Consider the following 14063-nt stretch of genomic DNA (forward strand, 5'->3'; position numbering starts at 1 on the left):
TTTTCTGGAAAAAAATACCGGCCTATATATTATTTTTTCCCTATTAATAACATTGGGATCAGTCATCATTTTTACTGGCCAGGTGGCAACCCTAGAAATACCATAACACTGCCATCTTGGGAATTCCTCTGGGCTTACCAGAACTCTGCTGTAATATGTAAGTGTATAGAATCCCTTTTGGTGTACTTATCTAGATGTGCCAGAAAGAATCCAAGAACAGGTATCTCACTCCAGTGCTCTGACATACACACACAATAGGCTTAACTTGTTCGAAAGTGTAACCACATTAGCAATAGATATCACTTGCAAACAGAGATCAGAGCTAATGTACTATTCCATGTTCTGAAATAAATACCACAAGCAGTGCTGTTGGTTCCCTTTACTACTCATAAAGATTTCATTGAATATTTTAAGTTACGAACATTTCATTTCAGATTAGTCTGATGCCACCCTAGACACCTGACCTAAACACGCCCCCTACACTGTGCGCATGACATCACTTCTGCCAACCAATTGCCTGCATGATCCCTTTATCTATAATACCCTCATTCATACTGTATGTCTAAACTGCTGGTCTTGCTGTCATTTAACCACCCACAGTCTCAGTATTACCCTGTTGCTTTATCAGCTTTTTACAGAGGGAATTGTGTAATGCACTTTTAGCTTGTATAACCTTCCTCCATACAGTACAGCTAGCTATGTTCAACCCTGTGTTCATTCCAGGAGTCTGATTCTCAACATCTGTTTCATAAAACCTCTATAGATTATAACTTCTTACACTATAAGTGATAAAGGCTGGGCAGTGTCAAGTCTACATAAACATCCCACCTAATCCAGCTGTAACCCAGTATAACTTGCCTTTGTTATCATCTACAAAAGAGGCTAAATTAGTAGATTCCTCACTAATCCCAGGGAATTTTAGACAACTAAGGTAAAAGAGCATGAGATGATAATTCTAAAACAGAATTTGGTTGCAGATCTGCATGTAACTGGTTTTCTCTCTAAATATTCAATTTCCATGGCCTCCTTAAACCAACACAGACCAGGGCCCTTTTAAACTATGGGGCCCGCCCTTTTCCAAAGGCCCAAAGGGAGGAGTTGTCCGAAGGCCAGTTAGGGTGAGATTTGGGAAGGATGTTTATTGGCTCTCAGTATTACATAGGTTCCTATAAGTCCTATGGAGGATAGTAGGACTGACACAGCAGTTATATGTTGTTTCAGTTTCATTGTTAGGAACCAAGGAGAAGAATAGGAGCCTTATTCTAACTTCTTTTCCTCCCCCTCTATATGTTATCCCTGCTAAATCCCTAGCCCAATACCCACAATAAAGATACACACATTGATATTTGGTTAATCTGTGTAATCGACAGCTTTATTAATAATTAGATAAACTGCGCTTTTTGATTGCAAGGAAGGCAAAAAACCTCTTAAAAGCTTTCCTTCACAAGAGGGAAAAATTCCTTCCTGACCCCTTAAAGGCGATCGGATTTGCTCCTACGATCAATGCGCCACATTGAATCAAGGGAAGCGGAGGGGGGGGATATGGTAAGGTAAGGGACTGAGGTGAAAAGATGAGAAAGAGAAGGGAATATGGCAGCATAAACATGGGCACATTTAAGCCGCACAATGAATGCTGCATTCCTTTCCATTCCATTGAACCCTGGGAAGCCTACAGACCCCAGCATTTGTAGTCTGAGGGATGGAATGAAAAGGAATGAAGGGTCTACCAAGTGCCTTAAAGGAGTTCCTGTATATAGCACCATACTTTGGATAAAGGGGAGGAACCACTGGTGGAACTACGGTGGCTGGAAGCACCGCTGGTGAAAGTGCAGTGGATGAAAGGGGGGCATCACTGGTGGAATTGAGATGTCCCATACTTACTGCTGTTTTCTGAGGATGTGCCTAGACTGAGGTGCATTTGTATTTGGTACCGAGGAAACTGGTGGTGGTGCTGGTATCATGTGCCGTTTGTGAGTTGTTCCGAGGACCACCTGTAAAACCAAACAAGATAACTCAGGCTACATATTTTTTTACCTTAGCAAGTGATATCCCTGTAAAATCCTTACACGGGTATGGGACCTGTTATCCAGAATGCTTGGGACCTGGGGGTTTTCTGGATAACAGATCTTTCTGTATTTTGGATCTTCGTACCTCAAGTCTACTAGAAATCATGTAAACATTAAATAAACCCAAAAGGTTGGTTTTGCTTCCAATAACTATATCTTAGTTTGAATCAAGTATATCTTAGTTTGAATCTATTACAGAGAAAAAAGGAAATCATTTTTAAAAAATTTGATTATTTGAATAAAATTAAGTCTATGGGAGATGGACTTTCTGTAATTCGGAGGTTCATGGATAATGGGTTTCCGGATAATGGATCTCACACCTGTAATATTTAGGAGCACATTAAGCACAAATCAGGTGATTAAGCAAAATTAAATGATTGACCAAGTGTGGGAAAGAAAAGGATGGATTATATACTGCACCTGAATATCTCTCATTGTTCTTAATCAGTATGGCCTTGTTGATCTTCTCTAGTTCTTTGTAGAGGTGTTTCACGTGGGCCTTGATGTATCTGTAGTCCTGCCAGAACTCGTTCTTAAGGTGTAATTTCCACCATTTTGTAATTTTCACACAGTCCTTGGCCATCCACAGATCATAGAGTGCAAACTTGATGTCATGGGTGATCTTGTCCCTGATGCACTCGAGATAAGGGCCTGGGAGTGGATCCTCAAAATCCCTGATCTCAAAGATGTCCAGATCAGGCGAGATCCACAGTGAGGGCTAGAAAAATGTAAGAAGCAAGAAAACATTGAGGTCAGGGCACACACTATGCTAAACCCTGTCAAATTTCTGTTTCATTGTATTTACACAGAAGATATGCCATGTTTAGCATTGGGTTAGCCCCTCCTTTAACCCCTTGGATACCTTTCTCAGCAGAAAATAAAATGAGGAAATTAGCTGTGAGCACCTTTACCTTTTCATAGCGCCACTGGTAGTAAAGCCGGCTACTTGCACTCATGCCCATCTTTGATGTTCCTGTAATATAAAATAAAGATTTGGGAAGGTTAGAGTTAACATAAAGATGTAAGACCCCCAAATAAACACAATAAAGAGAGGTAAAAACAGAAGCACATTTACACCTTATTTAATAAGAACCATTTTCATTCAGAAACTATGTGGTTCCAATTAGAAACAAATGCTTACTTATGTATATAGAATGCCCCTCCCCACCAGCTCCCCATTTTAAGACAATATCATCCCATTTGATTTCGTCCACAAATCAGCCCATTATTTCTGGCAGGGCCCTACTTTCCTCTGGATCAGCTATTACACAAAAAGGTAGACCTTGATGGTCGTGTGTCTTTGTTCAGCTTCATCTACTGTGTAATACATATTACAGATGGGAACCGGGCCCCATACAACAACATTTTCGAGGCCCCCTGGGCTCCACCCACACTGGCCCCCGAGCCCCACCCCAGATCCCGCCCACTCCACATTACAGTTAAAAGACCACACATACATCAGCGCTAAAAAGTAACTCCCCACACACAAGTTATAAAAAGCTATTGATGGTCAGGGCCCCCTTATAAATTAAAAAAAAAAAAAAACATTGGTGGCAGGGGCCCTCTTGCAAGTTAAAAAAAAAAATTGGGGCCCCAAACAATATTTTTTTAAAGAAACATTGGTGGCAGGGGCCTATAGAATATTAAAATAATACATTGGTGTCCAGGGGATTAAAAAAAATTTAAATAAAAAAACACAAATTGGTGTTCAGTAGAATTGAACTCATGGCTTCAGGACTTCAACTTCGCTGCCTTTCGTGACTTCGGGTCTTTTCGACGCTTCGGGACTTAGGCTATTTTCGTAGCTTCGGGTCTTTTCGCCACTTTGGGAGTTTGGCTTCGGCTGTTTTCATGACTTCTGGTCCTTTGGCTGTCCGGCTTTTCTGCACTTCCGCATTATAGCTGTTCAGGATTTGAAAAATGGGCGCATGGCTCTGGCGCTCTCAAGGGGGGCCCGGCTCTTTCAAAAGTGCAGCACTGCCGGGCCCCCCTTCATGCCCGGGCCCAGGACACTTGTCCCCACTGTCCCCCCCCCCTGATGGCGACCCTGGATGGGAAAATGCAGGATCCTTACCTTCCTCCAAATAACCCACAATGGGTTGGGCAAGTTGTTCTTCTGCTCCTGATGAAAGTTGATAGTCTTTAAAAAGACTTTTGTGTTTCTTCTTTATCTCCTGATGAAAGTTGATAGTCTTTAAAAAGACTTTTGTGTTTCTTCTTTATCTCCTTCTGCTCCTGGGAATCGCCGAGAATCGATAAGAATCACTAGGAATCGATGAGAATCGCTAGGAATCGCTCGTATTTCACTTTATGGGGAGAGAAAGAGAGAGAAGAGATTATCAACTGAACCCTTTCTGCCATACTGTATATAACTGTATATACTGGATTTCCCTTAATAGCTCAATACTGTGCTACTGAATATGGTTGTGCCTTATAAATAACCAGTAACACCAATCAGCAGCAACTTTAATAGAATGAAGGAGCTGATTGGGAGAGACAGAATTTATTGGTGCAAACAAGGGCCCTAAACACCCCTGCTAACCAAGGTTGGGTCGTGGTGACCAGGGCTCAATTAAATCGAGTTTAGAGATTAACTGGAGTGATGATTTGGGAGTGAGCATTTGGTTGGACTGGAAATCACATGGGGACAAAACATCCCAAATCCCCCTCTGTGCCATTACTGTAAAGCTGTATGTTACTGGCAGGGTGTAATAGGGGCAGAAGACACTGGTTCCCATTAGAGGCCCAGATGAGTAATGGGCCCACTGGGGATTTTCATAACCAGTCAAGTTCTGATCAGTGCCCCTGCACCCATAACACAAGGCACCCTAATTCTAGGCATGTAACTATAAGGGGCCTGCATTGTTCTGGTTTGTGCTACTTGTCTTTCTTCTCAGGTCCTCCCTTACCCATCATCTACTGTAATGTTGAGGTCACTAGGATGAGTGATGAGTGGGACAGTTGGCCAATGGCAGTTGGAAAATGGCAGTTGACATTAACAGCTAAAGAGCAGCAGAGTAAATGGTCTAACACTTCAAAAGCTGTAACAAGTAAACAAGAAACACCAAACACACTATATTCTATAACTACAAGTCATCCACAGGGGGTGCTGGGAATTGTAGTTAAGGCACAGCTAGATAAGCACAGGTTTAGAGTCAGTGGGACAGCAAGTTCTCATGTTGTCTCACTCCCCTTAGCAATGGCACACAGGCAGATTTTGGGTACTTTGGCACCCACAAGTTTTAGTAGTTTGGGAAGGGACAGGGCTGCCACCAGAAACCATTTTCAGTGCCCCATCATTGATTGTCCCCTTCCTTGTAGTTTTACCCCTTTGTACCCCTAATGGCTTATCACCAAAAATGACCCCCCCCCCCCCCCCTTTGCAATGAAATTGGAAAAGATGGAACTGGAAAGACAAACTGATATCTCCAATGGACAATTTTATGACAAGCACCTTCCTAGACAATTACAATAGTAGGCAATAGTGGGGCAATTTTTGGAGCTTTGGCTCTAGACTAAAGTCCAGACTGGGATTTAAAAACGGCCCTGGCATTTGAGACACACAGAGGCCTTCACTGCCCCCCCAGCAGCCCAATAAATAATGACTGTCTATGGCATCTTACAGCACCCCCTTTGGCATTTGCCAGAACCCACAGATTGCCAGTCCGGGCCTGGCTCTAGTCCCTGAACTACTATAAATCATGGAAGCCACACTGCCCAAACTATCCCCTTGTATCATTGACTTTATGTCCCCCCCCATAAAGTCTGCATCACTTACCTCTGAATCCAGAAATGAAATACTGGTCACTTGTGCTTGAGCCGTTAAGTCACCTTCCCTGGCAGCTTTCAGCCAATCAGTGCTGAGCTGGGAGTGATGTCATCCTCAAGTAAGGCATGATATACCAGTAATTGGTAGCCAATCACATCAGTCACACACATGTGCATTTATGAAAATACAACAAATAGACATCAAACATAAGCAGTCATAGAACCAGGGCCACCATCAGAACTCACTGGTCCCTGACTGGACTCTCCCATGCCCAATGAATGAAGGTCCTGCTTAGATCTCCTCTCTTAGCCCATCAGCTACAAGTCTGCTACTAGTTCTGGCTTTGAATGCTGGGAGTTGTAGTTTAGCAGTGGCTAGCGAGAGACAGTTATGGGATCACTGAGGCACTCTCACACACACACACACACACACACTCTCTCTCACACACACACTCCCTCTCTCATACACACACACTTTCTCTCACACACTCCCTCCCTCTCTCACACACACTCCCTCCCTCTCTCACACACACTCCCTCTCACACACACACACTTTCTCTCTCACACACACTCCCTCCCTCTCTCACACACACTCCCTCCCTCTCTCACACACACTCCCTCCCTCTCTCACACACACTCCCTCCCTCTCTCACACACACACTCTTTCTCTCTCACACACACACTCCCTCCCTCTCTCACACACACTCCCTCCCTCTCTCATACATACACACACACTCCCTCCCTCTCTCATACACACACACTCCCTCCCTCTCTCATACACACACACTCCCTCCCTCTCATACACACACCCCCTCTCACTCACACACACTCCCTCTCTCATACACACACACTTTCTCTCTCGCACACACACTCCCTCGCACACACACACTTTCTCTCTCGCACACACACTCCCTCCCTCTCTCACACACACACTCCCTCTCTCACACTCCCTCCCTCTCTCATACATACACACACTCCCTCCCTCTCTCATACACACACACTCCCTCCCTCTCTCACACACACTCCCTCTCTCACACACACACTCCCTCTCTCACACACACTCCCTCTCTCATACACACACACTTTCTCTCTCGCACACACACTCCCTCGCACACACACACTTTCTCTCTCGCACACACACACTCCCTCGCACACACACTCCCTCCCTCTCTCACACACACACTCCCTCTCTCACACTCCCTCCCTCTCTCACACACACACACTCCCTCTCTCTCTCTCTCTCACACACACTCCCTCTCTCACACACACTCCCTCTCTCACACACACACACTCCCTCTCTCACACACACACACACACTCCCTCTCTCACACACACACACACACTCCCTCTCTCACACACACACACTCTCTCTCACACACACACACTCCCTCTCTCACACACACTCCCTCTCTCTCACACACACACACTCCCTCTCTCACACACACTCCCTCCCTCTCTCTCACACACACACACTCCCTCCCTCCCCCTCTCACACACACTCCCTCCCCCTCTCACACACACTCCCTCCCCCTCTCACACACACACTCCCTCCCCCTCTCTCACACACACACTCCCTCCCCCTCTCACACACACACTCTCTCACACACACTCCCTCTCTCACACACACTCCCTCCCTCTCTCTCACACACACACACTCCCTCCCTCTCTCACACACACACATTCCCTCCCCCTCTCACACACACACTCCCTCCCCCTCTCACACACACACTCTCTCACACACACACTCCCTCTCACACACACACACTTTCTCTCTCACACACACTCCCTCCCTCTCTCACACACACTCCCTCCCTCTTTCACACACACACACTCCCTCCCCCTCTCACACACACTCCCTCCCCCTCTCACACACACACACTCCCTCCCCTCTCACACACACACTCTCTCACACACACACTCCCTCTCACCACACACCACACTTTCTCTCTCACACACACTCCCTCCCTCTCTCACACACACTCCCTCCCTCTTTCACACACACACACTCCCTCCCTCTCTCACACACACTCATTTCTCTCTCACACACACACTCCCTCTCTCATACACACACACTCCCTCCCTCTCTCACACACACTCCCTCTCTCATATACACACACACTCTCACACACACACTCCCTCTCACACACACACTCCCTCTCACACACACACTCCCTCTCTCACACACACACTCTCACACACACACTCCCTCTCACACACACACTCCCTCTCTCGCACACACTCCCTCTCTCGCACACACACCCTCTCTCGCACACACACTCCCTCTCACACACACACTCCCTCTCACACACACACTCCCTCTCACACACACACTCCCTCTCTCACACACACACTCCCTCTCACACACACACTCCCTCTCACACACACACTCCCTCTCTCACACACACACTCCCTCTCTCACACACACACACTCCCTCTCTCACACACACACACTCCCTCTCTCACACACACTCCCTCTCTCACACACACACTCCCTCTCTCACACACACACTCCCTCCCTCTCTCTCACACACACACACACACTCCTTCCCCCTCTCACACACACTCCCTCCCCCTCTCACACACACTCCCTCCCCCTCTCACACACACTCCCTCCCCCTCTCACACACACTCCCTCCCCCTCTCACACACACACACTCCCTCCCTCTCTCACACTCCCTCTCTCACACTCCCTCTCTCACACTCCCTCTCTCACACACACACTCCCTCTCACACACACACACTTTCTCTCTCACACACACTCCCTCCCTCTCTCACACACACTCCCTCCCTCTTTGACACACACACACACACTCCCTCCCTCTCTCACACACACTCTTTCTCTCACTCACACACTCCCTCCCTCTCTCATACACACACACTCCCTCCCTCTCTCTCACACACTCCCTCTCTCATACACACACACACTCTCTCTCACACACACACTCCCTCTCTCACACACACTCCCTCTCTTATACACACACACACTTTCTCTCTCGCACACACACTCCCTCTCTCACACTCCCTCTCTCACACACACACACACTCCCTCTCTCACACACACACACTCCCTCTCTCACACACACACACTCCCTCTCTCACACACACACACACACTCCCTCTCACACACACACACTCCCTCTCTCACACACACACTCCCTCTCTCACACACACACTCCCTCTCACACACTCCCTCTCTCACACACACTCCCTCTCTCACACACACACACTCCCTCTCTCACACACACACACTCCCTCTCTCACACACACACACACACACTCTCTCATACACACTCCCTCCCTCTCTCACACACACTCCCTCCCTCTCTCACACACACTCCCTCCCTCTCTCTCTCACACACACACTCCCTCCCTCTCTCACACACTCCCTCCCTCTCTCTCTCACACACACACTCCCTCCCCCTCTCACACACACTCCCTCCCCCTCTCTCACACACTCCCTCCCTCTCTCACACTCCCTCTCTCACACACACTTTCTCTCTTACACACACTCCCTCCCTCTCTCACACCCACTCCCTCCCTCTCTCACACACACACTCTTTCTCTCTCACACACTCCCTCCCTCTCTCATACACACACTCCCTCCCTCTCTCATACATACACACACACTCCCTCCCTCTCTCACACACACACTCCCTCTCTCATACACACACACTCTCTATCACACACACACACTCCCTCTCTCATACACACTTTCTCCCTCGCACACACACTCCCTCGCACACACACTCCCTCGCACACACACTCCCTCCCTCGCACACACACTCCCTCCCTCGCACACTCCCTCTCTCACACACACACTCCCTCTCTCACACACACACTCCCTCTCTCACACACACACTCCCTCTCTCACACACACTGTCTCTCATACGCACTCCCTCCCCCTCTCTCACACACACACACTCCCTCCCCCTCTCACACACACTCCCTCCCCCTCTCACACACACTCCCTCCCCCTCTCACACACACACTCTCTCACACACACACACACACACTCCCTCCCTCTCTCACACACACACTCCCTCCCTCTCTCACACACACACTCCCTCCCTCTCTCACACACACACTCCCTCCCTCTCTCACACACACACACTCCCTCCCTCTCTCACACACACTCCCTCCCTCTCTCACACACACACACTCCCTCTCTCACACACACACACTCCCTCCCTCTCTCACACACACTCCCTCCCTCTCTCACACACTCCCTCCCTCTCTCACACACACACTCGCTCCCTCTCTCTCTCTCACACACACACACACACACCCCCTCCCTCTCTCACACACACACTCCCTCCCTCTCACACACACACACTCCCTCCCCCTCTCTCACACACACACTCCCTCCCCCTCTCTCACACACACACTCCCTCTCACACACACACACACTCTCTCACACACACTCCCTCACTCTCTCACACACACACACTCCCTCCCTCTCTCACACACACACACACACTCTCTCTCTCTCTCTCTCTCTCTCTCTCTCACACACACACACACAGACACTTCATAATAGAGGATATTCTCTTGCCAAATGTTAAAAAATGGACCAGAAAAATGGTGTAAAGTCAGGGACCACAAAAAATTGTATAACATGGAAATACTTAAAATTGGGGTATGAGGAGGCTTCACTGAATGTATCTAGTTGTAACTAGAACTCTAGAGGGAATAACATTCTACAAACCTCTGGCTAGTCATTTTGTAGAAAATACCAAGTATTGTCCTGGCAAACAAGGAGTTTGTGTCGCTAATAGAATGGCAATGCTATACATGTGCAATAGTTACTACTCTTTATATATTTATAGAAAAGCTGTTGTTAGGTTTGTGTGGGAACCAAAATGTGGGTACAAGTAATTTGTGTAATATGTTTTCTTCCTTGTCCCCCCCCCCCCCGGAAAATTTTCTGTGGACCCCTGCGTAGGCAACCTATAAGGGATTAGCGGGGAAATGTGATTAAAAGTCGCAAAGAGCAAAACAATTCGCACCAATAAGAATAAAAATCGACATCTCGCAATGTAATATTGTTCCTTAAACTGTTATTGCATTGTGAATTGTAATTGCACACTCTTAAGAAATGCTTGAAGGTGTTGTAATCTTTTGGAGCAAACAATTACGACTTTTTCAGTAAAAAGTTTCATTACATTGACTACGCGTTGGCGCTAACTATAAGTTCCGTAAACCGCCTTCCACTGTAGGAAGTGGTCGCTAAACAGTTTCCGTGTTCGCAAAAGCTGTATTAAATTTGCGCAAAGGCATAACTTTTCGCATTGCGAATAGTCTTTCCGTTACCGACTTTTATTACATTCCCCCATAGGAGGTTTGTTTTTTTTTTTAAGACTTTTTTAGACTTTTTGGTTTTTGTTTAAGCTTCCCTTTCAGATTCTAAATTTAGCCAAGGCCCTTCTTAGATCCAAGCTTCCCTTTGACGCCCTACGTTTGGTCAATGCTGTTTTCTGATTAAAGCTTCCCTTTGGGATCTTACATTAGGCCATTTTTTGGCTTATTAATCATCTTAAAGATAAAGCGAAACTTTTCAGCTATTCGGTTCTAATTTAAAGTACTGTATATCCAGGACAGGAAGCACGTTTTCACCCCAAATTGTACCTGCGTTTACTTTTAAACTGGGCTTCCTGAAGAGCCTAGAATTGCAAAAAGCTATTCTTCTTTAATGTACTAGGAAACCTACATTCGCTGGGATGTGCAAATATCTTAGGAATCCCCCTAGTAAAACCAGTAGCAAAGTTTTTTTTCTATGCTCTGATGCTCCTTTTAGGAAAGGCTGTCATTCTACTTATCAGACATCCCTAGTGCAGATTTAGACTGGTGCCTAAGAGTGAAATCAGGGAAAGATAAGTAAAGTTTGGTTCCGTTCATTTTAATTTTTTTCCACAGAGCAGGTGCATATTTTGCTTAAAGGAGAACCAAACCCTTAATTATAAAAACCCTACCCTACATAGACCCGCTCCCCCCCAGCCTAGGTGTTACCCTCGGTAAATGCCCCTAACTCTTTACTTACCTCTCGGTGCCGGTTCTGTGCAGCGGAGCTCACGGGCGCCATTTTCTTCTCTTTGGTAATCTTCGGGAAGTAAGTGCCATATCGGTGCATGCGCAGTTGGAGCAGTCTTTGGGTTTTTGACAACTGCGCATGCGCCGAAATTAACAGAAATTGTCAGAAGAAGACCCTAAGATTCCGAAGAGCTGGAAGATGGCGCCTGTGAGCTCCGCTGCGCTGAATCTGCAAAGAAAGGTAAGTAAAGAGTTAGGGGCATTTACCGCTATGCTAAGGAGGGAGCAGGGAGGGGGGTCTATGAAGGGTAGGGCTTTTTATAATTAAGAGTTTGGTTCTCCTTTAAAGGTTTCTTTTTTTTTTTTTTTTTATTACAAGCACAATTTATTAAATCTACGTTTCCTTCTGTGTCTTTATTCTAGTTATTTTTTGAGGACCACATTGATGATGCCAAATATTGCGGTCGCCTCTATGGACTGGGTACAGGGGTGGCTCCAAAGTCCAATGAGGAAGCGGAGGAGAAAATTAGCATCATGTCTCTGATCAATAATGGGCAGCAGTAAAGTGTCATTCCATTACTCGCCTTCTGTCAACACATCACATATCGGTATCTCTTTGTTTAAGCCATGGGATATTATCCGTTCCTGTCATCAACGCAATGCCAGAGCCATTCACAGTTACTCCCAATGACCAACGACAGAGTCACTATAATATATATATATATATATATATATATATATATATATATATATATATATATATATTGATCTGCTTAATCATTTTCGTTACTTTCGTAGTTTTTACTGCAAGATGTCAAGTTCTTCCTGCAAGTGCCCTGCTTTGCCACACCACACGGGTACAGAAGAGAGAGACTCACCAGTGAAGTACAGAGCCATTGAGGTTTTTTCATCTGCCGTTGCAAACTTTCCTTTGCTTTCGGGTTAACCAGCTTTCTCATGGGCATACTTGGCAATTCCAATATCAGCACTAAGAGTCCCAGAGTGCCTTGGGAAAGCGTAGGGTTTGCCCCCTTTGATTTCAGTGCCAGAACATAAAGCACCTTTAAGATTTTAATGAAATGAAAGAAAAAAAAATGATGGGAACAACTGCTGAGCATCTCCCATCATTTCTCTTTAGCTTAATTAACTGTGTCATTTAGTTTTCACCCTGCATGTTGATGGCCGTAATGAATGTAATTGGTAAGGAGGAGAATTAGTTATGCAGTTGAGATGCCTTGATGTGTTTCTACAGAAAGGTGCCTGCGTTTAGAAAAAAAAAATGAAATGTGAAACAAAACATGAAATTTCTGGCACAATTAAATCCCAGTGTTCTTTCTGGTAGATTAATAGGGCAGAAATACTTACTAACCCGTCCCTGAATGCCCACTACTGCTCTGTGAAATGGAAATGTCCAAGTAAGTCTAAAAGAAAAAAGTGTTTTGAAATTAAAAAAAAAAAAATCCTATCTGGAAATTGAATGCCACAATTTCATACTGTCAAGAATTGCAATTTTTTTTACACTGGACATTTAGAAACAAAAAAACATTTGCAGATACCCAAGTCGTTTTAAAAGCTTAAAATTGAGCTTTTTATCCCAGTCCTAATTAGATTTTTTTTTTTTAATTGGCTTTAAAGCTACTGGAGTTGCCTTCTCTGGGTTACCTACTTGTAAAAAAAAAATGTAATCTGCACAGATGGAAAAGAAGCTGAAAGCAGTGGAAAAGAAAAAAAGAAAAGATTTGACTTAAAAGTCTTGAGATTTTATCCAGTGAGTTTTGTAATCCATATTCCATTGTAATGAGCTGGAGTCTGAAATGCGTGTAAATATTATTTATGTTTTTAAATTTGTAAAATAAAGAAATGGTTTGTTTTTTTTTGTTTTGTTTTTTTAACAAATATATTTGTCCTCATTCTATTGGTCTGTGCTCTATAGATGTATAACAGGGGTAAGAATTCTTTTCAGTCCATTTCAATAGGGATGCACTGAATCCACTATTTTGGATTCGGCCGAATCCCTGAATCCATCTTGGAAGATTCGGCCTCATACCGAACCAAATCTGAATCCTAATTTGCATTTGCAAATTATGGTCTGAAAAAGTGGAAACAATTGGTTTGCTTCCTTGTTTTGTAACAAAAAGTCGTGTGAAATCCCGCCCTCCCCACAATTTGCATATGCAAATAGGATTCGGGTTCGGCCAGGCG

General features: G+C 45.4%; 1 protein-coding gene across 2 annotated transcripts in view; it reads left to right on the plus strand.

Moving 5' to 3' along the window:
* The window catches only part of LOC108712625 (CCR4-NOT transcription complex subunit 8), a 36258-nt gene extending 22525 nt beyond the window's left edge, over positions 1–13733 (plus strand). For both annotated transcript variants that reach the window (XM_041588022.1, XM_018254929.2), the window contains exon 7: positions 12285–13733. In XM_041588022.1, the coding sequence (XP_041443956.1) occupies positions 12285–12425 (141 nt within the window). In that variant the 3' untranslated portion in view covers positions 12426–13733. The remainder of the gene's footprint in view (positions 1–12284) is intronic.
* Positions 13734–14063: the final 330 nt, after the last annotated feature.

Source organism: Xenopus laevis, chromosome 3S, assembly GCF_017654675.1.
Source record: "Xenopus laevis strain J_2021 chromosome 3S, Xenopus_laevis_v10.1, whole genome shotgun sequence".
NCBI classification, from domain to species: Eukaryota; Metazoa; Chordata; class Amphibia; order Anura; family Pipidae; genus Xenopus; species Xenopus laevis.